The 25,724-nt window shown below is 39.3% G+C and overlaps 2 protein-coding genes across 2 annotated transcripts; one reads left to right on the forward strand and one right to left on the reverse strand.

The window, feature by feature from the left end:
- The first annotated feature begins 1,026 nt into the window (after positions 1-1,026).
- On the forward strand, positions 1,027-15,527 carry LOC113511342 (zinc finger protein 233-like). Its single transcript, XM_052892288.1, has 13 exons — positions 1,027-1,338; positions 2,374-2,514; positions 4,115-4,334; positions 5,306-5,426; positions 6,921-7,049; positions 7,470-7,587; positions 9,310-9,537; positions 10,337-10,449; positions 11,615-11,725; positions 11,889-12,092; positions 12,945-13,056; positions 13,865-13,972; positions 15,322-15,527. The coding sequence occupies exons 1-13, from the start codon at positions 1,198-1,200 to the stop codon at positions 15,502-15,504; spliced, it is 1,929 nt and encodes a 642-aa protein (XP_052748248.1). The 5' UTR covers positions 1,027-1,197; the 3' UTR covers positions 15,505-15,527.
- A 1,070-nt stretch (positions 15,528-16,597) lies between these two features.
- On the reverse strand, positions 16,598-23,834 carry LOC113522204 (zinc finger protein 91-like). The gene is made up of 7 exons (XM_052892311.1): positions 23,649-23,834; positions 22,302-22,406; positions 21,279-21,652; positions 20,185-20,331; positions 18,600-18,698; positions 17,260-17,476; positions 16,598-16,683 (listed from the first exon to the last, which is right to left on the reverse strand). Exons 1-7 carry the CDS (start codon positions 23,748-23,750, stop codon positions 16,606-16,608), a joined length of 1,122 nt encoding a protein of 373 aa, XP_052748271.1. The 5' UTR covers positions 23,751-23,834; the 3' UTR covers positions 16,598-16,605.
- Between the last annotated feature and the right edge of the window lie 1,890 nt (positions 23,835-25,724).

The raw sequence follows: 25,724 nt of genomic DNA on the forward strand, positions 1-25,724 counted from the left end.
ATAAATACTTACTATGAGGATTTTATAAAATAATATTATGTGTACAAAGTCAGCAATTAAACGATTATTATGATATTAAATAGATAATAAACAATATATGATGTAATTAATCAAACTGTTAAAAACTTTTTTATTTTATTCATGTGTTTAATTTCTACATAATAATTTTTACAACTAAATAAAGAAACCAATAAAACGCGACAACTATTTGTATGTTTTACATACATACATATTTGTCATGCCTGTCACCCATTAGGGTAAGCAGAAACAATGGAACTCCAAATGCTTCGATTCAAACAAACCTCTTTCGCTTCTTCCACATTCATCAATCATCATTATATTTTAATATATAAATCTTATATAAAGTACAAAAAAAATTTATTTTATGTCGATAATAAATATATTTCTTAACTAAATTAAAACTTATTTTTTATAATTATTATATTTTATCAATAACTAGCTTTTACAGATATGTTCACTGACCTGGACAAAGAGTAGCCTATAACTTTTTTCATTCCATATAGTACCATCTAGGTTGTTTGTAAGAGATTGATTTTAACGACAAGGCTGTCTTTGTCTATATACATATTCTGTATAAATACTCCCAGTATATATCTCTTTTGTAATTATATAAAATAAATAAAGAGTAAAGTAAATAAAGAGTTTATTATTTATTATTTCCGTCCCATCCCATATACCAGATTTTATAAAAATTGATTAAATTGGTAAAGTATTAATAGATAACAAATAAACACTTTACATTTATAATATTAGTAAGGATACATGAGCAAGAAAAAACCACTGACTGTTATTTTGTTCTACCTTTTCTCCTCTTTATTTTTTATTTATCTCGTAGGCACAATCATCACATGTTTTATATGTCTATGACACTCTATGATAAAAATAAGTAACTATTAACAACTGTGTTATTAAAATTTATTTATTCGTATAACTAAATATAAATGTTGTAATAAAAATAATGTCTGATAATAAAAAGGTAAATAAATAGTAAATTATTTCTAGTATTGCAACACTGGGTAAAGCAGCCATTTTATGGTGTCGTAGTTGGGTTGATTGTTCTTTATTAAATTTCGTCTATTTTACATGGAAGTATTACTTTTTGTTGTGGTTTCGAAACCAATCAAAACAATAAACAAGTTTTGAAAGTAGTATTATCGTCAAACTAATTCATAGAAAATGGAGCAAGATGTCGATAATGGGTATATAAGTATCTGCAGTGCTTGCTTAAGTAGTGATCGTAATTTATTTTCTATATGTAATTTACAACCAGTTTATGAAATGTTCAGGCTGCTTATGTATGATTTTGCGGGAGACCGGGTGAGTAATCAAAAGTTACGAATTGATTTGATGTATAAATCATTTACTGTGTGAAGTAGAGAATGAGGTCGTTGAACTTCCACTAATAGCATATTTTTTTATTTTTTTTCTTAAACGAATCACACCCCAAGAACGTTTTACTCATTAAATATTGGAAAGTATAAAAATTTTATTCTTACCATAAAATCTATAATACAATAAATTATTATTTAAAAAATATTTCAACTTTTTATTGAAATAAGAAAAAATATTAGAATAGGGTCCATCTTTAAACGTTATTACAGAACCAATATTGTTTAATAATTATTATTGTTTATAACAGTAACATCAAAATTACTATTTTTTTTTTAAATTATGGCTGTTAATTGTTATGCCCATCTGTATACTAATATTATAAACAGGAAAGATGTGGTTATATATATATATAAACTCAACTATTTCATAGAAAGCTACATTATCAGTTAGTAATATATGGTATTCATATATTCTATCATCTTTATTCATATATGTCTGTTACAGATACTTATATATATTTGTATATGATACATATTATTTTCAAAAATTATCCATGTATGTAAAGCCATGCACAGTTCTCCTTCTACTTCCCATATAGCATATTTTTATAAAATTTCATAGTGATTGGTTAAGGTGTTAATGTGTTAAAAGGTAAACAGGAGGGGTAAGGGTTTGTTAGTAATGGAGTCTAGCTAACCCATTGCTAGTCTATCAGGTTGACCTCCATGTGATTCCCCCTCTCATTCCCCTTTACGAAACCATCATTGTTTATTTTAGTGGAATTTGTCATGATGGGCAAACTGACCTGATTTCATTGTCCCCTATCATCCATCCCTCACTGGTGCTCCGCCGGCATATATGGATAGTGCAGGCCAAGTTACCATTCTATTATCACCCATTAAAAAAAGAAAAAGTTTAAAACATACCAAGATACTTCCTTTCATATTAAAAAAAATAACAATAGTTAAAATGTGGGCTCACAGATATTTTTTTTATTAAAGTTCTGTATCTAATTTCCAGTATAACGAGGCTATGGCAGACGTGAAGCAGCTTGTGTGCTGGGAGTGTCTCGCCATTCTTAAAAAGTTTGCCCGTTTCAAGAAGCAGGTGCATAATGCTCAGGAACATCTAAGAGTCCTGGCCTTGAGCAGCACACAAGAGGTATTCTCATTTTTATTGAACAATAAAATATTTTCAAAAATTACATTTTGAATAGAAATGTGAATAGGACTCTATTTTCCACGCTAAGCCTCTCATTTGGGCCGTTGTGCGTATGAGTCGTGGCTAGTACAGCCAACCTAGCTCTGCCCAGAAGCACAGAAGCTTCCCGGGATCTTCACAGGTCTCATGGAGCGATCTCACCATTCCGAGGATTTCTAAAAGTTGATGGGCCACAGCTTCATATTCCAGGATTACGTGAGCAGCCACTTTTTCCGAAGTCGACTTCGCCGATCTGTCTGTGGCTCCTATTGTGTATTAATGTTTGTTTAATGGACAATGACCCGCTATTCAGTACAATAATAGTTTTAGAGTGCTGTTGGGGCTACCTCGCTTTTGTAGCGCCTCCAGTATGTTTGCTCAATCTCGCGTAGATGACTACTACGCTATAAGGAGAAAGAGGACTGCATCATTGCTAAACAGGGTTAGGACAAGCACCAACAGCATTCTAAAAGTAATAGGCGATAAATATAACTCGCCTATAATTGAGCATTTCATTCAGATGCTGTTCTAGTCGGCTGGCTCACAACAGAGTGAACTGCTTTAATTAATTTGCTTTCTTTTTTTACTAACATAGTTTTTAAGAAAATTGTTACTAACAAAATGGACCAAACTGTAGTCTGAATAATAAAGTATATTATTATTATTGTCCCCATCATTATTTTGAATAGAATAGAATAGAATTTTATTGCTAACTATTGGCATGCAACAATTTAAGAACAAGTTATTAGCTAGCAATTATATAAATGTCATAACGTTTAAATACTATTAACATAACATGATTGACAATAAATTTAGTAAAACAATTAATAAAATGAGAAACAATTAAAATAATTTGTATTTGAGAGATATTTGTCAAAATTTTATATATTTATATATATATATATATTTTTATGCAACTTAGAATGGCAAACAAGCTGACGGCCCACCTGATGGAAAGTGGTAACCGTCGCCTATAGACATGAGCAGTCCCATGGATATAACAGAGTATACCGTTTCGCCCATGATACCCCCCATGCGTTGCCATTCCTGAGAACTCGGGTGTTATTCCTCTGTACTCAGTAAATTTACGCCATATTCCACTCTTCAAACCGAAACACAGCCATGCAAACGCAATTGCTTCACGGTTGAAACACGAATGGGACAGAGGTACCCAAGCAATCGACTTTTGTACAAAGTCTCCATCTGGTTAATATTTTATTAATATTATTATATCAGTGATTAACTGTCCACAACTGAACTAGAAATGGGTCTTTCCCATAAGGGTTATTGCCAGTATTTGCCACGCTTGGCAAGCGGATTGGCAACCGCAATTAGGCTATTGGAGATGTTGATAATGCTGTTGCCCATCCATCGCTCTCCCTTAGTGGCCTCTTACGACAACCATGGGAAAGGAAGGGGTGGCCTAATCTATGTCAGGACAACATGGAACCTTCTCTGATCTGTTCTGGCCTCAATAGTTTTCATATTTTGTAGGACCTATAGATAAAGATTTTTATTTTTTATTAAAAAACTTTTTTTTTTATAATTAATTTATTTTCAGAGTATGGACCACACATACATGTCTCAGTCCCTGTCCTCGCTCGAGATGTCTACCAAAGTGGATTACGATAAAATATACTTCGATTATACGCAAGAGACTGATTGGCCTCAAGACTTCATGACCATAGCAACGGTGCACAATGTCAAGAGCGAGCAGTTTGTGGTGGCCCAAGCTGTTAGGGACAACATAAATTTGGATATGGACGATCATATGTTGGAAGGTATGTTTATTTGTACAAAAGTCGATTGCTTGGGTACCTCTGTCCCGTTCGTGTTTCAACCGTGAAGCAGTTGTGTTTGCATGACTGTGTTTCGGTTTGAAGGGTGGATTATGGCGTGAATTTACTGGGTACGGAGGAATAACACCTGAGTCCTCAGGAATGGCAATGCACGGTACCCCCCCGTGCGTTGCCATTCCATTCATTGGCGAAACAGTATACTCTGTTATGTCCACGGTACTGCTCATGTCTATAGGCGACGGTTACCACTTTCCATCAGGTAGGCCGTCAGCTTGTTTGCCATTCTAAGTTGTATAAAAAAAAAACATCCCAACAGGGGGCTACCAGTTCCATTGCTAGCAATATACCCTGTCAGGTAGACTTCCACGTGGTCCCCCCTGGAAACCATCGTGCTGAACTCCAGGTGTATTCATCACGGTGGGCTGACTGACCTGCTTTTTCATTATCCACCTATCGTCCCTTACTGGTGCCCCGCCAGCGTATACCGATAGCACTGGCGGGGTTACCATTCCATTATCATCCATTAAAAAAAACTTCCCAATAGGGGGGAGGGTTGTTAGTAATACAGATTACCAGTCTACGACAACCACGTGATGTCCCACCTCCGCTATCGATATACTCTGCTGGGTGACCAGTGAAAGATGATAAGTGAGGATGAAGCAAGACAGTTAGCCCATCATGACAAATTCCACAACAATTAACCGTGGTAGTGTCCAGAGGAAACCACATGGAGATCGATCTATAGGGTATTTGTAACTGACAACCTTTCTGATGAATTCATCATGATGGGAACTGGCCTGTTTTCATTCTCATCTATCACCCGTCACTGGTGCTCCGCCAGCGTATCCCCTTAGCGCAGGCGGGGTTACCATTCCATTTTCATCCAATAAAAAAAAAACTGACAACCTTCCTTAACATTATTTATGGTAAGACTTCTTTCTGTGATGTTTCAGTGCCAGAGATAGTCCTAGAGAACCCGGTGACGGGGGTGATGTCCCACATAGTGGTCGGAACGGACGCGCTGGTCTCCCGGCCGGATGCGTGCAAGAAGGATGACACCTCGATGGTTGTGGAGTGAGCGAACCCTTCATTTTCATAAAAAACCGTCAATCAGAAGTATCCTACTCCAGCACGCTCCCTTAACCCTCAAAAGCCGGGGGAGAAGGGATTGTTAGTAATGCGGATTATCAGTTCCATTGCTAATAATATACCCTAACAGGTCGACCTCCCCGTGGTCTACCCTGGAAACCATCGTGCTGAATTCCAAGTGTATTCATCACGATGGACTAACTGACCTGCCTTTTCATCCTCACCTATCATCTATCACTGGTGCCCCGCCAGCGTATACCGTTAGCGCAGGCGGGGTTACCATTCTATTATCATCCATTAAAAAAAAACCTGAAAAGCCTGATTTTTTTAAATCAAATTAAAAAATATATAAGTGTATCCTTTAATGTGTTTACTAACGGGGAAAAATTGTAAAAAAAAAAATCAAAACGATATATTTTTATATATTTATTTTGAAAAAACATTTGGTATCTTTTTTGATACTTTAGGCATTACGGTAATCGAAACATTTAAATTTATTTAACAATGAAACAATGCAAACCGCGGTATCAAATTTGAAACTTCAGGTATTTAAGGGTTAACTCGTGAAGTACAGTTATTGAATAATATTACAAACATATATTTTTGTTTTTAGTAGTAGCCTGCCAAAGATATTACCAGAGGGAGACTTTGTACAAAAGTCGTTTGCTTGGCCACCTCTGTCCCATTCGTGTTTCTACCGTGAAGCAGTTGTGTTTGCATGGTTGTGTTTCGGTTTGAAGGGTGGGATGTGGCAGTGAGTTTACAGGGTACAGAGGAATAACGCCCGAGTCCTCAGGAATGGCAACGCATGGGTGGTATCATGGGCGAAACAGTATACTCTGTTATGTTCACGGTACTGCTCATGTCTACAGGTGACGGTTACCACTTTCCATCAAGTGGGCCGTCAATTTGTTTGACAATCTAAGTTGCATAAAAAAAATATATAAAATTCTCGTGTCGCTGTGTTTGTTACCAAACTCCTCCGAAACTGCTATACCGATTTTTATAAAGTTTTGTGTGCATATCGGATAGGTCTGAGAATCGGCCAACATCTACTTTTCATACCCCTCAATGATGAGGGTGACCCACACCTAATTTTTTTTTTATTTTTTTATTTTTATTTTATTATGATTTAGCATTGAAAAATACATACAAATTCAAATTTTCACGCTTTTACGATCAACCCCTGTTTTTTAATCGCGATTTTTATATACCGCAATAGGGTTGCAAGATGGCAATCGAATATAATAATTGTAGTACGATATATTTTCATGTATATTTCTAGAAATAATGTATATGGTAAAACAACGTTTGCCGAGTCAGCTAGTATATATACTAAGTATCTATCTATATATATATTCATTAGTACACATATGTGTACATGGCGGACTTAATGCTAAAAGCATTATCTCCCAATCAGCCATAGGGAAGTGTCAGAATACTCGAATGCGGTACTAGTAATGTTACCATTCGTTACAGAACAATTACATCACCCAAGATCCAGTCGATGATTGCAGTCTGTCGCAAATCGCCTACAAGCAACGAGAGCGAAGCGAAGTCGGGATACATAACAGAGTATATGACGGAAGCGGAAATGTTAGCGTACAGGTTAGTTTCTGAATGTCTATTAAAAAAAATAGGTTGCTATTCCTGAAGGCTATGGTGTTGTACTTCAAATCAAAATTGATTGCTTGGGTACCTCTGTCCCATTCGTGTTTCTACCCTGAAGCAGTTGTGTTTGCATGGCTGTGTTTCGGTTTGAAGGATGGGATATGGCGTGAATTTACTGGGTACAGAGGAATAACACCCGAGTCCTCAGGAATGGCAACGCATGGGGGGTATCATGGGCGAAACAGTATACTCTGTTATGTCCATGGTACTTCTCATGTCTATAGGCGACGGTTACCACTTTCCATCAGGTGGACCGTCAGCTTGTTTGCCATTCTAAGTTGTATAAAAAAAAAAAACTGATTTTACTAAATTTGAAGTCGGTTTTTTGTCGTTTACAATGTTTAATTATTCTTGCAGAGAGGAGGCCAAGCAGAAAGTGCAATATGCAAGTTCCGTGTACAAATGTGAGCTGTGCATAATTGGATTCTATACAGAGCAGCAGGTGGAGGATCATTTCGTGAGCGCTCACAGAGCGGTAACTTGGCATTTATTATCACTATTTTTTTTTTGATGGGTGAAAATTGTATGGTAACCCCGCCTGCGCTAACGGGATACGCTGGCGGAGCACCAGTGTAAGGTGATAGATGAGAATGAAAACAGGCCAGTTAGCCCATCATGATGAATTCATCAGGAATTAACCATGATAGTTTCCAGGGGGAACCGCGAGGAGGTCGACCTGGTTGGGTATAATGCTAGCAATGGGATTCTCAGTCTCCATTACTAACAATCCCTTTCCCCCCCTATTATCAGTATTACTACATAGTATAAAACAGCCTTTCCCAAAGTGCGCGATAACGCCCCCTTGTGGGCGCTGCAGGCCTAAAGGGGGCCGGTAAGAGACCCAAAAAAACAATGGGGCATTGTGTAGAGGCTTGGGAGGTGATTTGTTGATCTTAAAGCAATAGTGGTTTTAATGTAGGTGGAAAAATGGGGGCGTTAAAAAATAATTTATTCTCGAAGTGGGCAGTAGACAAAATAAGTTTGGAAACCCCTAGTATAAAACAAAGTCGTCCCGCTGTCTGTCTGTCCCTATGTATGCTTAGATCTTTAAAACTACGCAACGGATTTTGATGCGGTTTCTTTTAATAGATAGAGTGATTCAAGAGGAAGGTTTATATGTATAATACATGCATAATATTGTAGAGAAACACTGATAAATTTAGAGGTTTCTAATATGATGTAATGTAATGTGCACCCGTGCGAAGCCGGGACGGATCGTTAGTTTATTTAAGTAAGTTTATTGACCCAATTTTGCAGGGTGGTCCCGGCATAGAATAGGCCACCCCTTCCGCTCCCGTAAGTGTCATAAGAGGCGACTAAGGGAACTTAAAGATTGAGGGATTGGCAGCAGCGTCAATCTTAAAACGTCACCAAAGCCGTATAGCGGTTGCCAACTGTTGGCAAGGCCCTTCTTGGTTAAAGCTTATGTTCAGCAGTGGACAGTTAACGGCTAAAGTGGTGATGAAGATGATGATACACCTTGTACTGTGCGGTTTTTTTTTTATTTGGAAAATTTTGTTTTTCATAATATAAGCTGGTAAAGTATAGATGTAAAGTAAAATATAGATGTAAACTCTCTATTTGTACAAATTTAATTCTCTCTTTTCATTTGAGAGCTTCCTCTTGTCGGTGCAACTAATTCATGCATCTTCTTCCAGCCAGCTCTATCCCAGGCCATATCCTTGATCTCCTTATACGACATGAGACCTAGTGTTTCCTTTATCTGTCCCATGTTAGTAATTTTTTTTTATACAACTTAGAATGGCAAACAAGCTGACGATCCACCTTATTGAAAGTGGTAACCGTCGCCTATACACATGAGCAGTACCATGGACATAACAGAGTATACTGTTTCGCCCACGATACCCCCCGTGCGTTGACGTTCCTGAGGACTCAGGTGTTATTCCTCTGTACCCAGTAAATTCACGCCATATCCCACCCTTCAAACCGAAACACAGCCATGCAAACACAACTGCTTCACGGTTGAAACACGAATGGGACAGAGGTACCCAAGCAATCGACTTTTGTACAAAGTCTCCCTCTGGTGAAATATTAGTACTTTTGTAAAAAAAAAAGCAATTCTTTTTTGAGACAAAATTTTATCTATTACCATTTTTTACTAATAAACAATTTTTACTATACTATTTTTTAAAATAAACTATAGATTGATTAAAAATAATACAATAAAACATTCCAGAAACCGGGTCGCGTCGCGTGCAAAGTGTGTTACGTGTACGTGGAGGAGGCGAAATTACCAAGTCACGTGGACGAGCATTACTTCCGCCGCACCTGCTGCCTCTGCGGCCACAGGGAGTACAGCAAGAGGCTCATGCAGATGCACATACAGTACAAGCACGCCACCAAGCAGTTGCCAAGTACCGTCATCAAGATTGGCGACTCGGCTCCCCTCGCCGCGACCGGGAAGGTGGGTGGCGGCTTAGTCGCTTTTTAGAAATTAAAACTGTTTTTTTTTTATTTCATTTTGTATCGTATCTGCTTTTACCTATCCATTAATTTACTGGGTACAGAGGAATAACACCTGAGTCCTCAGGAATGGCAACGCTTGGGGGGTATCATGGACGAAACAGTATACTCTGTTATGTACATGATACTGCTCGTGTCTATAGGCGACGGTTACTACTTTCCATCAGGTGGATCGTCAGCTTGTTTGGCATTCTAAGTTGTATAAAAAAAATTTATTGAACATAAGTCTCTCCCTGGGGGGATCTTGAGTGTTGGATCAGCCCCAACTAGAGGGAGTGACGACCTCGAATGCATTGCAGGGAGTTACTTGATGCAGGTGGCTCAGGATCGTTCATTATAGCAGTCTGGGGGGAGACCTATGTCCAGCAATGGACGGAAAATGACAAAAAATTATAACTTTTTAATGGGTGATAATAGAATGGTAACCCTTGGCCTGCTCTATCGGTATACCCTGGCAGCACACCAGTGAGGACGAAAGCAGATCAGTTAACACATCGTGACGAGTTTATAAGGATTAATCGCGATAGTTTCCAGCGACAACCGCGTGGAGGTCGTCCTGATAGGGTAAATTGCAAGCAACAGGGCCGCTGGTCACCTTTACACCTATAGGGGTAGCTGTCGCCTATCACATCACAGAACACACTGTGACGCTCATGGGACTCCTCACGCGTTGCCATTCCCTAAGGCTATGGTGGTATGTGTCAGTTTAAAAAAATCCGTTAATTCTAGTTTCTTTTCAGGGTCGGAAGAAGAAGGACTCTAAAGGGAAGACGCCTCCTAAGGACTTGAGGAAGCTCCTATCAAAGACTACGATAGAGGGATACCAGTGTTTGGAATGCGACATGTTCTTCAAGTGAGTAGTTAAATGACAATGTTAAAGGATGGGATAAGCTTATCTACAGCGGTGGCAGACAACAGGCAAGACTCAGTATGGACATATGCCAATAAGGCATATACTACACAAGATGGGTCTATCTTCGGACACACTGTGCAGACTGTGCGGGGAGAAATCGGAATCCATGGAACACTTGATGTGCAACTGCGATTCGTTGGCAAGTATGCGTATGAGTCTACTGGGAACGGCTTATCCAGAACCAGGGGACTACAGATATCTTAAACCGCGGGATATCGTCAAGGTAACACAAAGGATCTATGAAATGATGGTATAAGGCAGGGGGAAGCACAAAAGATCTCAATGGGTCCACGTGCAACAGCTTAGCTGACCCCATATGCGAATATAAGTGAGTAGTTCTTTTAGCGATGAAAGTTTAAGATTTATTTATTTATTATTTATTGCACAATAAAACTTTGTACAAATGGCGACCTTAATGTCATATGATAAGGTTGTGTTTCATAAAAAAACGACTTCAAAGCCAGGGGTTATGGTTAAAAAACTAAACTGTTGAACCAATTTTGATGAGATTTCTATGTGACACTTGACACTCGAACACTATCCGACTTGGACGCTTGGACTCTCGGTGAGTGTTCACTCGGACGCTTGGACAATCGGACACTGGGCACTCGGACACGAGAACATTGGACACTCAGGGCCTGGAACATTGGATATTCAGATACTAGGACACTGGACACTCGGACATTGCGATTCTGGACTCTCGGACACTCAGACATTGGACACTGGACTCTTGAACACTTGACATTTGTATCTTTGAACATTCGCACACTGTCCACTTGGATGCTTGGACGCTCGGACAATGGACACTCAGACACAAGAACATCGGACACTCAGATCCTGGAACACTGGATATTCAGACATCGGACCACTGGACACTCGGACACTTGGGCAACTATTACACTGACCACTCGGTTAGGCTTTCGTAATATTTTAAGAGGGACGCTGCTGCCCATTCCTCGCCCATTAATTTCCCTTAGTCGCCTCTTACGACGCCTACGGGAAAGGAAGGGGGTGGCCTATTCTATGTCTGGACTAGTGCCACACGGCAAGGAATTATTAAGTACATTCGACGGTACAATTGAGTAATGTTTTGTTTTTGCTCCAGAAACTCCCGATCGCGCAAGAATCACGTGGCGAGGTTCCACCGCGAAGGTCTGCAGTGCGACCACTGTAAGAAACGCTTCGTGAATCGTACCACGCTCGCCACGCATCTGAGGTTGGTGATCATATAATTGACCGCAAAATAATAACGATGAATACACCTAGAATTCAGCACGATGGTTTCCAGGGCGGACCAACGTGGAGGTCGACCTGACAAGGTATATTGCTAGCAATGAGACTGGTACTCCGCATTACTAATAATTCCACCTTATTTCCAGGTTACACGAGGGTCCCCTGCCGCGGTCCGAGTGTCCCATCTGCCACAAGATGGTCCGCGTGATCCAGCTCAAGTACCACATAAGGAGACACGAGAACAAGAGCCGATACAAGTGTACCGACTGCGACAAGGTGTTCTCCCACCTCACCACGTACCAGGCGCACCTCAAGTTCAGCAGAGCGCATGCGTCCGACCAAGTTTTCAAGTGAGTTTTTTTAAAGGGTGAAAATGGGGTAACCCCGCCCGCGCTATTAGTATACACTGACGAGGCACCAGTGGAAGATGATAGCTGAGAATGATTTTTTTTATACCACTGAGGTGGCAAACAAGCATACGGCCCACCTGATGGTAAGCGGTTAGCGTAGCCTACGAACACCTGCAATACCAGAGGTATTACACACGCGTTGCCGACCCTGAAGAAACCTCTTTACCCCCCTTTTGAGAATGAATGCAGGTCAGTTGGTCCACCATGATCACTTGGACAAGAATTAACCATGATAGTGTCCAGAAGGAACCGCGTGGAGGTCCTGAGAGAGTATATTGCTAGCAATGGAGCTATTAGACCACGTTACTAACAATCCCTTTCCCCTGGTTTTCAAGTGAGTACCGCTATCATATCAGCTTTCAACTATCCAATGCTGAACACTGGCCTCCTCCTTTAGTCTTGCCAGGTGACTAAGGGAGCTTATGGTCGAAGAATGGGCAACAGCGTCCCTCTCAAAACATCACCAAAATACCTTGTAAAACGCCTGGTGGAGAATCGCCACTAATCCACATGGTTGGGATGGAACTTTAGTTTGTGACGGGTTGTGCGACGGTGAAAGTCAGCAACAGGGGGCAGCACCTACCATGAGATGAAATTCCGAATTTTCGCGCTCAATTTCGTGTTTTTGTTCGTACTTAAATCGACTCAGTAAATGGAGCTTAATAATAATATTTTTTTATTGAAATTTGTGTTCTGTAAGCAATGTAAATAAATTATCTATCTATTTCATGGTAGGCCCTCAGGTATCAATCCGAACAATACCCCAGAGTAACTATGGTATCTCTTTCACAGATTCCCATGCCCCATGTGCAACAAAGGGTACCCCACAAAGGAGGCTATGCAGGACCATTTCAACTATCAGCATCTAGGGAAAACGGCGCACAAGTGTCCGATATGTGAGAAGGTAAGCTGTCTAGAAGCGTTTTATTTTATTAGAAAGAAAGAGAGACAGAGAGAGAGAAAGAAACTTTATACTACAGAAATATGCGACTACACCCACACAGGGGTTAATATATATATATATATATATATATATATATATATATATAGGGTGACCCACCCCTAAAATTTTTTTTTATATTTCTTTGACAAAATTTTTAATTGTGTTTTAAATATGATTTAGCATTGAAAAATACATACAACTTTAAATTTTCATCAATTTACGATCAACCCCTGTATTTTAATGGCAAACAAGCTGACAGCCCACCTGTTGTAAAGTGGTAACCGTCGCCTATAGACATGAGCAGTATCAAATTGTTTATAATTACTCCTCTCCATCCAAAGGTTGGCTGCAAGAGATCGCTTTTAGCGATAAGGTCGCCCATTGTTTTCTCACTGTGATTATTTCTTGTAATTGTTTATATTTATAATAAGTTTACTATTGTAATCTTTCGGAGGAAACAATAAAGAGTATATATCTATCTATTTATCTAAAATTGCCATTATAATCAATTTCGTATTAGTTTCACTAATTAAACTTCATTTAATGGTCCACAACCTTCCATATTGTTAATCTCCGACTGCCATTTCGTCCACGCACATTTTGTGACACGTGTTTCACCTCTGAACGAAGCATCTTCAGGCAAATTATTAGATCTCTACTCGGAGTCTAGTGTTAAATGTTTTTGTGTGTTTGTTTAGTGTCGTTTCAGTAATTACATGAGTGGGACATAAGTACCCAAGCATAAAATTATTATTTTCCCCGATTTCAGCCGATCGCGTCCCGAGCATATGTGGAGAAACATATGATGCGTGTCCACTCTGAGAAGAAGGAGAAGCCGAGGAACCACGTGTGCCAGACTTGTGGGAAGGCGTTCACGGTGTGTATTCTTTACTAGCTGTTACTTGCGGCTTTACTCGCATTATTTCAGCCGTTAATTACCTACTTACCAGAGGGAGACTTTGTACAAAAGTCGGTTGCTTGGGCTCCTCTGTCCCATTCGTGTTTCAACCTTGAAGCAGTTGTGTTTGCATGGCTGTGTTTCGGTTTGAAGGGTGGGATATGGCGTGAATTTACTGGGTACAGAGGAATAACACCTGAGTCCTCAGGAATGGCAACGCATAGGGGGTATCATGGGCGAAACAGTATACTCTGTTATGTCCATGGTACTGCACATGTCTAAAGGCGACGGTTACCACTTTCCATCACGTGGGCTGTCAGCTTGTTTGCCATTCTAAGTTTTATTAAAAAAAAATCACTGCTGGACGTAAGTCTCCCTCATAAGGGGAATTTTGTCAGTAGTTGCTACGTTTGGCAGGCGGGTTGGCAACCGCATTTAAGTTTTTAGACATGTTATAAGAGGTACTCTGCTGTCCATCCCTCGCCCTCCCTTAGTCGCCTGCTACGACACCCACGGGAACGGAAGCGGTGGCCTATTCTATGCCGGGACCATACGGGTCATTTTACCCACATGTACCAGTATATTTATTTATTTAAACTTTAACGCGCAGTAAAATTCTATGTACATATGGCGGACTTAATGGCATGAATTAACATATGGCGGACGGTGTTCTCTACCAGTCAACCATTGGGTTATTATATGTGTTAAACTATTTTTTTAATGGGTGATAATAGAATCGTAACCCCACCCGTGCTATCGGTATACATCGGCGGGGCCCCAGTGAAGGATGATAGGTGAGGATGAAGCAGCTCAGTTAGCACATCATGACGAATTCAACAAGAATTGTTCACGATGAAGCGCATAACCAAAGTGCAGGGTGCCACTGTAAATTGCTTCTTACAAGAATTATTTCTCAAATATACCAATTAAAACACACGCACGCGCACGCGCACACGCACGCGCGCACGCACGCGCGCACGCACACGCACACGCACACACACACACACACACACACACACACACACACACACACACACACACACACACACACATTTATCCATATACATTCATACATATACATACACACATAAGTAAAATATATTGAGGATCAGAAACTATCGACAGTTATGTTCTCCTTTATTTTGTTTCCCCAATAATATCTTTTTCCGCCATCATAGACAAGAGTAACCCAATAATAGATATTGGATCGGTATCCATATTACTCATGCCTAGCGTGTAAATATATTTAGTTATATTTCCAAATTAACTATATAATATAAAATATTTTCGCCGCGATCACAATTTGATATAAATTTCCTGTTTCCCAGGACAAGAAAGCTCTAAACCAGCACGAGGTTATTCACTCCGGCGAGCGCCCTCTATCATGCGACATCTGCCAACAGACATTCAAACAGAAGGCGTCGCTGTATACGCATCGGAAACGGGTCCACAAAGTGTTTCCGGCCAAACGCGTTATCGAGTTTATGGATACCGCAAAACAAGAACAATAATGGGACTCGTGTAATGGTAACGCTGCTTGCGGTGGGGGGGGGGACAGACATCGACTTGCCAAGTCGACCTCCACGCGGTTCCCACTGGAAACCATCTTGGTTAATTTATTATTAAATTCGTCAAGATAGGACAATCTGTTTCCATCTTCACCTATCATTCCTCACTGGTGCCCCGTCAGCGTACGTCGATAGCATAGGCGGTTTTTATTGTGGATGATAATGGAATGGTAACCCCGCCTGCGCTATACGCTGGTATACGCTGGCGGGGCACCAGTCAGGAGTGATAGGTGAGAATGAAAAGACAGATCAGTTAGCCCATTGTGACGAATACACCTGGAATTCAGCACAAGTTCCCAGGGGGACCACGTGGAGGCTATGCTCCCAGGGCATATTGCTGGCAATGGGACTGGCAGTTCGCATTACTAACACTCCCTTCCCCCCCCCCCTCTCCTCTGTCTTACGTTACCGCAAGACATAACCACAATGGCGACAAACAATTGCGTTTACAAAATCACCTTAGTGTCTTAGTGTAAATATTGTATTGTAAAAAATCTGTACTAAATTAAGCTATTTTTAATTTGTATTATTTAAAATAAATTTATTATTATATAAATAAAATGTATTGTATTAAATTAAATTGGATTTTTTTATTTTTTTGTTAGTTATAAGGACCATTTACATGCAATGAAGTTTTTTTTTTTAATAATTTCATTCATACTTATGACATGAAATCCCTTTTTTATTTTAGCCCCTTTAGTGCCGTTGATTTTTACTCATATTTACTTAAAAATGCCAAAGAAATCTTTGTCGTGTTGATGTCATTTACCCTTGTCTCTAAATAAAATTGTATCTCCTCCAAAATCAACCTCCCTCCCTCCCTCGTTGCCAGTCCTCAGGAATGGCAACGCATGGGGGTATCATGGACGAAACAGTATATTCTGTTATGAACATGGTACTGCTCATGTATATAGGCGACAGTTACCACTTTCCATCAGGTGGGCCGTCAGCTTGTTTTCCATTCTAAGTTGTATAAAAAAAAAATATCATTTTTTGGTCATGTAATTTTGGTTATAGTACAAATAAAAAAAAAGAATTTCGACATCATATTTTATTTAGTCCTTTACTTTTGTCTTGCTCTTTGAGATGTGTCTGTAGATGGCGCTTCAGTATTTGGTACGTCTGTAACAAATAAATATTAAAATATTACAAAAAATAAACAACAAAGGATTAAGGAGAAATGCTGATGCGAATGAAGTTTGCCAATTTTCATCCGACTTAAAAAAAGAAGGTACTCAATTCACTTGAATTTCTTTATCCTTGTTACCTAATAACTCTGTTAGTTTCAAATTTATTAGGAAAATTATTGTTTTATCTGAAAGGAAATACTTACAGATCGGTACCATAGAAATTTCATCAAAAACGATTTAGCAGTTTTGTTACAGTTAAAATAACTAGTTTGTGATAAAAAATGAGGTCAAGTGTTTTACAATTTTTAACTATAAACAACTGGGGAGAAAGGGATTGTTAGCAATGGAGACTGAGAATCCCATTGCTAGCAATATACCCAACCAAGTCGACCTCCTCGCGGTTCCCCCTGGAAACTATCATGGTTAATTCCTGATGAATTCATCATGATGGGCTAACTGGCCTGTTTTCATTCTCATCTATCACCCTTCACTGGTGCCTCGCCAGCGTATTCCATTTAGCGCAGGCGGGGTTACCATACCATTATCACCTATCAAATAAAAAACATACCTTGAGTCTACTCCCGCAGGTCTCACAAATGAAACATCTAGTGCGCGTGTCGGTCGAATGCTTGCGTCGTTTGTGTCCGCTCAGTGCTCGCTCGCTGCAGTACCGCTTGTTGCAAACTTCACACATGAACAAATTCATACGTAGATGTACTGTCTCGTTGTGGAGCTTCGCTTTTAAGGTGCTCGTGAAACGCTTGTCGCAGTTAGGACATGGGTACCTAAAATTATTTATTTACTAACCATCTGAATTTTAGAAAATATAGGAACCCAATCAGACAGACTCCTAGTCCAGGTATCAATTATTCGTCATATTGACGTCGATTTTCAGTCATCGACCATAAAATGATTTTTAATGCAACTTAGAATGGCAAACAAGCTGACGGCCCACCTGATGGAAAATGGAACCGTCGCCTATAGACATGAGCAGTACCGTGGACATAACAGAGTATACTGTTTCACCCATGATACGCCACCATGCGTTGCCATTCCTGAGGACTCAGGTGTTATTCCTCTGTACCCTGTAAATTCACTGCCATATCCCACCCTTCAAACCGAAACACAGCCATGCAAACACAACTGCTTCACGGTTGAAACACGAATGAGACAGAGGTACCCAAGCAAACGACTTTTGTACAAAGTCTCCCTCTGGTAAATTTATTTAACTTCAATTTACCGTATGGTCCCGGCATAGAATGGGCCCTTTCCTTTCCCGTGGGTATCGGAAGAGGCGACTAAGGGTACTAAATGGTCGAGGGATAGGCAGCAGTATCCCCCTTAAAACATCAGCAAAAGCCTGTGTTTGCCAACCCACCTGCCAAGCGTGGCAACTAATGACCGGGAGGTTTGGTTATGGGGCAGACCTATATCCAGCAGTGGACAGTTAACAGCTAATACCATCATCATCATTCAACTTAAATACAGTCAATAATTTATTTGCAGGGGGGGGAAGGGATTGTTAGCAATGGGTATTACCAATACCATTGCTAGCAATAAACTCTATCAGGTCGACCTCCTCGCGGTTCCCCCTGGAAACCATCTTGATTGGTTTATTGTTGAATTCGTCACGATGTGCTAACTGACCTGCTTCACTCTCACCTATCATACTTTACTGGTGCCCCGCCGGTGTATACCGATAGCGCGGGTGGGGTTACCATTTCATTATCATCCATTAAAAAAAAAATTATTTGCGTAAACATAGGTTTCGAGAAACCCGAGTTTGGGGATTGGGCGAGGCGTGCATATGGCATAGAAAAATACACTAGACACAATTCAAGATTCAAACATTTTCAATTTAACATATCTATATAATCAAATGTACTGTAAAATATACATAAAACTTACTTCAACGTGCTAACGTCGAGATGTTTGTTAGCTGTGCGCTGGTGTTTCCTATAACTGCAGCTTGTTTTGAAAAATTTCCCGCACGGTTGACAATAAAAACTGAAATAAAAAAAAAATTCACATAAGTACACTGCACGATTATATATTAATGGATATTTCTTTATGGGTGTAGATGGATTGGTAACTCCGCCTGCGCTATCGGTATACGTTGGCGGGGCACCAGTGAGGGATGATAGGTGAGAATGAAAAGGCAGGCCAGTTAGCTCATCGTGATAAATACACCTGGAATTCAGCACGATGGTTTCCAGGGGGGAACACGTGGAGGTCGACCTGATAATGTATATAGCTAGCAATAGTGCATTACTAACAATCCCTTCCTTGTGTGCCATCTAGTCCCGCCATAGAACGGGCCACCCCCTTCCTTTCTAGATGTCGTAATAGGCGACTAAGGGAACTCGGTATACGCTGGCGGGGCACCAGTGAAGGGTAACAGGTGAGGATGAAGTCAGGTCAGTTGGCCCATAGTGACCAATTGATCAAAAATTAGTCACTATGGTTTCCAGGGGGCACCGCGTGGAGGTCGACCTGATAGGGTGTTAGCAGTGGGTCTGTTAAACATCATTACTAACAATGACACTACTGACAGCGCACTAATGAGAGACGATAGAAGATGGCAGCAGGCCAGTTTCCACAGAGGGAAGTAGCATAAGTTGCCAGTCCACCTGCCACGTGTGGCAACTACTGGCAAACCCCCCCAAGGGGAAGGCTTATGTTCAGCAGTGAACAGTTAAAGGCTGATATATTCATCACCATCATACCATCCTTTAACCGTCCACTGCTGAACATAAGCCTCCCCCTTGGGGGGGTTTGCTAGTATTTGTCACGTTTGGCAGGCGGATTGGTAAAATCAGTTAGGCTTTGGAGGTGTTTTTAGAGGGACACTGCTGCCCATCCCTCGCCCTCCCTTACTCGCCTCTTAAGACATCCACGGGAAAGGAAGGGGTAGCCTATTCTACGCTGGGACCACATGGCAAATATAATAATATTAATAAATAACATTACGTCATATTCTAACTTTACACATAGCATAGTTAATATACTGTTTCCGGGGGAAAGGGATTGTTAGTAATGGAGACTGAGAATCCCATTGCTAGCAATATACCTTTTTCCAGGGAGAACCGCGAGGAGGTCGACCTGGTTGGGCTAACAATCCCTTTGCCCCCTATAGAACGGTGTTTCCCATCGTGGGGCCCACGCCCCACAGGGGGGCAATTTGACAGTTAAGGAGGGGCAATTAAAAAATGGATTCGGAGCGATTTTAACCCTCTTGCCCCGGCCCATTTAAATGCAATGCTACGAGTAGATATCGGTGCCAAATTTAACAAAAAAACAAAAAGTAAATTAAAAATAGTTTGACGTTACCGAAATATCAACTGGGCGATTAGAGTCGTCAAGTAAACTTTATCGGGAAAAATTATGTATGGGGGCGTAAAAATTTTAGAAATGTTCAAATGGGGCATGACACAAAAAAGATTTGGGAAACACTGTTATAGAATAAATTGAATAGAATTGAATTAATACAAACTTGGCATCCTCGCGCTGTGGTAACCGTGCATGCTTCGCCCGGCGATGCGCGACGAGCGCTGCGTTGCTCGCGAGCACGCACGAGCATGTTGGACACTGCGCCCCGCCGCGGTGCTTCTGTCTGTGATACTCATATTTACCTCGGCTTCTGCGTTGTAAACAGTCGTTGTCAATACTTAATAATTATTTACTTTTAAAATTAGAAATATAGATTTGTTAAAAATATTTTTTTGATGGATGAAAATGGTATTGTAATCTCGCCTACGCTAACGGTATACGCTGGCGGAGCACCAGTGAAGGGTGATAGATGAGAATGAAAACAGGCCAGTTAGCCCATCATGATGAATTCATCAGGAATTAACCATGATAGTTTCCAGGGGGAACCGCGATGAGGTCGACCTGGTTGGGTATATTGCTAGCAATGGGATTTTTAGTCTCCATTACTAATAACCCCTTTCGCCCGGGATATATATTTACATTATTACATCTCCATATTGAGAATTAATAGAAATATCATCGTGCCTTCGATTAAACTGTTTATAATTACTCCTTTCCATCCAAAGGTTGTCTGGAAGAGATCGCAGCGATAAGGTCACCCATTGTTTTCTCACTGTGATTATTTCTTGTAATTGTTTGTATCTACAATAAGTTTACTATTGTAATCTTTTGGAGGAAACAATAAACGAGTATCTATCTACAACTTAGAATTGCAAACAAGCTGACGGCCCACCTGATGGAAAGTGGTAATCGTCGCCTATAAACATGAGCAGTACCATGGACATAACAGAGTATACTGTTACACCCATGATATCCCCCATGCGTTGCCATTCCTGAGGACTTAGATGTTATTCCTCTGTACCCTGTAAATTCACGCCGTATCCCACCCATCAAACCGAAACACAGCCATGCAAACACAACTGCTTCACAGTAGAAACGCGAATGGGACAGAGGCACCTAAGCAATCGACTTTTGTACAAAGTCTCCCTCTGGAGATAGATGAATAAGTTACACTTTCTCCCATTCAGTGAAAATACCTCAATCATACAGACAAAGTCGTGAGTAAATACTAGTAATAAATACATATATTATACTTACTCAAAAATTTTACTACATTCCTTGCATTTATATTCATTTTTGGCCATCCTTAACCTATTTCTTCGTTTACACGTTATCTTTTTAGGCATCACATTTCTTTTTTTATCTTTCACTAATTCTATCTCTGTAATATTTCTCTTTTCTCTTATGTTATTGTTCTCTAAAAATTTTACACAATTATCTGACATTTTAATAGCATTCAATCTTGAATGTTGTACTTTCTTTATATGTGTTATAGAGTTTGTAAATTTGGATTTTGATACAATATTTGTATGTATGTCACATATTTGTAAGCTTTCACCAGGTAGACAAAATGTCAATATATTTGAAAAGTTTAAATTTGATTTAAATCCTACATTACTGTAGTTAGGTCCCTGTAATGTTTCAAAATGCTTGTTAACATTTACTAGGAACATTTTACAGGAGTATTCCTTTTTTTTTATACAACTTAGAATGGTAAACAAGCTGACGGCCCACCTGATGGAGAGTACCATGGACATAACAGAGTATACTGTTTCGCCCATGATACTCCCCATGCGTTGCCATTCCTGAGGACTCAGGTGTTATTCCTCTGTACCCTGTAAATTCATGCCATATTCAAACCAAAACACAGCCATGTAAACACAACTGCTTCACGGTTGAAACACGAATGGGACAGAGGTACCAAGTAAATGACTTTTGTACAAAGTCTCCCTCTGGTAACTGATAGATATTTTTAAAAACATACATGTTTATATTATATTATACTGCAAATGTTAGTATTGTGCAGGAATTGAACCTGCAATCGCTGGATTATAAGATGATTAGCAATATACCCAACCAGGTCGACGTCCTCGCGGTTCCCCCTGGAAACTATCATGGTTAATTCCTGATGAATTCATCACGATGGGCTAACTGGCCTGTTTTCATTCTCATCTATCACGCTTCACTGGTGCTCCACCAGCGTATCCCGTTAGCGCAGGCGGGGCTACCATACCATTTTCACCCATCAAAAAAAAAAATGATATTTAATAATAAACCAACCTTAGTATATTCATCCAAATTATGTTTAGCTTCTACTGCATTGAACATTAATACGTTTGCATGTTTTAAACGAGCCATACACTCCCAACATAGTCTTTGTATGTCCTGAAACATTTGAAAGTTTTGTATTGAGCTGGGACCGAACCTGCAACCATGGAAGGTGAGGCTGTGTATCCACTACACTACATGTTACATCTCTCTGAGATTAGTTCATAATTAAAAAAAAAATTATAAGTACTATTTTCCTGTGTTGTCTTTTAATCTTCCATTTTTATTCTCTGCTGTTATGTGTGTGCTATTAAGTATGTGTGTGTGTGTGTGTATATGTATTTCTATTCAAAGCCTTTGTTTGTTGATTGTTATTTGTTGTTATGTTACATACAACAAATAATATATGTAACACATGTTTGTACATATTTTTTTTAATGGATGATTACGGAATGGTAACTCCACCTGTGCTAACAGTATATGCTGGCAGAACACCAGTGAGGGATGATAGGTGCGAATGAAAAGACACATCAGTTAGCACATCATGACGAATTAATTTGGAATTACAACACTATGGTTTCCAGGGGGAACCGTGAGGAGGTTGACTTGACAGGGTATAATACTAACAATGGGGCTACTAACCACCATTATTAAAAATCCTTTCCCTCCCCTGTTTGTATATTTTATTAGCATTTATACAATAGTGTGCTACCTACCCTTTGTAATTTTTCCTAATGCCCTCTACTCATAGGCTGTCTGAAAGAGTTTGCTTAGCAATAAGGCCGCCTTTTGTATCATTTCTCATTAAAATCACTGTATTTTTTTTATGGAGTAATAAAATGTCAATAAATAGATAAACTCTTGTGAGGGACCCAATACAGTGTATATTAAGACCTCCAGCTACTTCAATCTCTTTCATCTCAGAGGCAAACTTTGTAGAAAAGGCATATGTTTAGGTACCTCTAATCCACACGTTCCTGCATGAAGCAACTGTACTTGGAGGGCAGTGTTTCAGTTTGAAGGGTGGGATATAGCAGTGAAATCACAGAGTATGGGGGGGAAAGGGATTGTTAGTGATGAAGCTGAGAATCTCATTGCTAGCAATATACCCAACCAGGTCGACCTCCTCGCGGTTCCTCCTGGAAACTATCATGGTTAATTCCTGATGAATTCATTATGATGGGCTAACTGGCCTGTTTTCATTCTCATCTATCACCCTTCACTGGTGCTCCGCCAGCGTATCCCGTTAGCGCAGGTAAGGTACCATTCCATTTTCATCCATCAAAAAAAATCTCAGAGTATGAAAGCAGCATATTCTGCTGCTTATTACAAAGACACTGTACACAATTTTGTACTAACCAAACCTGGAGTTAACATTTTTAATGTAATACATAATGCTTTTGTAGGTTGTTGCAATTCTCTGTCATTGCTTAAACAGATGGGACAAATCCTTTGCTCCATTTATATTACAAAATTTTATTTTTTGTATAAATAATATATATTTTTTATGAATAATATTTTTATAGTCTTGTTTGTTTTTTTTTTCGGCGAATAGAAAATTTAAATGTCATTTCACAAACGTCAAAGTTTTTTTTTTTTTTTTTTTTCTTTTTTTGTGGCGTTCACCCCGATATTAGGGTATTTTGCCAAGAACAAAACGGGGAAACGATAATAGTAATAAAAATACCTAACACAAACGAATTTAGAAAGGATAAGGATTAGGTCTAGGATATTTATAGGATATGAAGGATATACTTGTACATATGAGAATATACTTATAAATATATAGGAAAAGCAATTGATGCAACTATAAATGTATTCATGTAATATAACTAAATCTTAATATTGTTATCATATATATATGAAGATAGTATTTTATAGATAATAGGATCATTGGAAGAAAGTAGAGTAAGAATAGAAGTTGGGAATGGAACACGGATGGATCGGAGATGATTAAAAAGGGAGGTGTGGTCAAATTTAGAACATGAGAAGAATATATGATTCAAGTCCGCCACTTCAGCACCGCAATTACACGACGAACTTTGTACAATACCAAGCTTGTATAAATGAGAAGGTGTGCATACGTGACCTAGACGCATACGAGTTATAATAGTTGTTGCGGTCTTTCCAAGCTTTAATTTACAAAACCATGGTTTGAAAGGAATATCGGGTTGTATAAGGCGATAAAATCTTCCTTTTATTGTACTTGTTTTTTCCCAATATTCCTTCCAGGCATACCTTAAATATATTTTTGGGAGACAAGCTAGGTCACTACAGTAATTATGATACGGATACATATCACCACAAGTTACAGCCTCTCTTGCAATAAGGTCAGCTTTGTCATTGCCGCTAATACCACTGTGTCCTGGTAACCAGGCAAAAGAAACGGAATAACCTCTCAACATGCAAAGATAAAGACTTTGTCTTATGTCACAAATAATGGGATAAACTGGTTTTGATTTAAACGGATATTTGGCTAGAGCTTGCAAAGAGCTCATAGAGTCAGTGAAAACTATTGCCTTATGTAATTTCATTAAAAGTATATATTCTACAGCTTTTAAAATACCATAACATTCCCCGGTAAAAACTGAAGACTCCGGTGGAAGTTTAATTTTTTGAACGATATTAAATTGTGAATGAAACACACCCACACCTACACAACCGCTATTGTCTGGTTTTGATGCATCAGTAAAGATGTAGTGCCATTCATTCCATTCAATGTCAGTTATAAACATAAATTTGGCATTCAATTCTGAATCATTTTTTAATAACCCAAAATCATATTTAATATTAGGAGATAAAACTAAAGATTGATATGAGCATTTATAAATGGGAAAACAGGACGATGTAAAAGTGGGAGATTCTATGGATTTATATTTTTCATAACTTTGTATTAAACATGGAGGTTTTTTATGTTTCCAATAAGATGAAGACGAAATAAAGATATGTAGTTGAGATAACTTTTGAATAAGCGGATGATCAGATAATTGTAAACAACGAAAAAAGAAGCGATCAGATAGATATTGTCTTCTTAAAACCAAAGGTGGATCACCGACTTCGAGCTGTAAAGCATTGATTGGACTTGATTTCATTGCTCCAGAGATAATCCTCAAGGCCTTTGATTGAATTAAATCCAATTTCTTAAAAGCAAATGAACTTCCTGGAGCTAACAAAAAAGTTCCATAATCAATGACACTCCTTATAAGACCATTATAAGCAAGTTTTAGTGAAACGGGATGTGCTCCCCACCAAACTCCAGCAAGGCACCTAAGAATGTTGAGGTTACGCTCACATTTCGTAGAAATATAATTACAGTGGGACAGACCTGTTAATTTATTATCTAGCACGATACCTAAAAATTTAATTTCAGTCTTTATAGGAATGTATGAGTTATCATAAAGCACCTTAATTTGTTGCGGTGATCTCATTCTTGAA

Source organism: Galleria mellonella, unplaced genomic scaffold (genome assembly GCF_026898425.1).
Source record: "Galleria mellonella isolate WM207_F2 unplaced genomic scaffold, CSIRO_AGI_GalMel_v1 utg150, whole genome shotgun sequence".
Classification (NCBI taxonomy): Eukaryota; Metazoa; Arthropoda; class Insecta; order Lepidoptera; family Pyralidae; genus Galleria; species Galleria mellonella.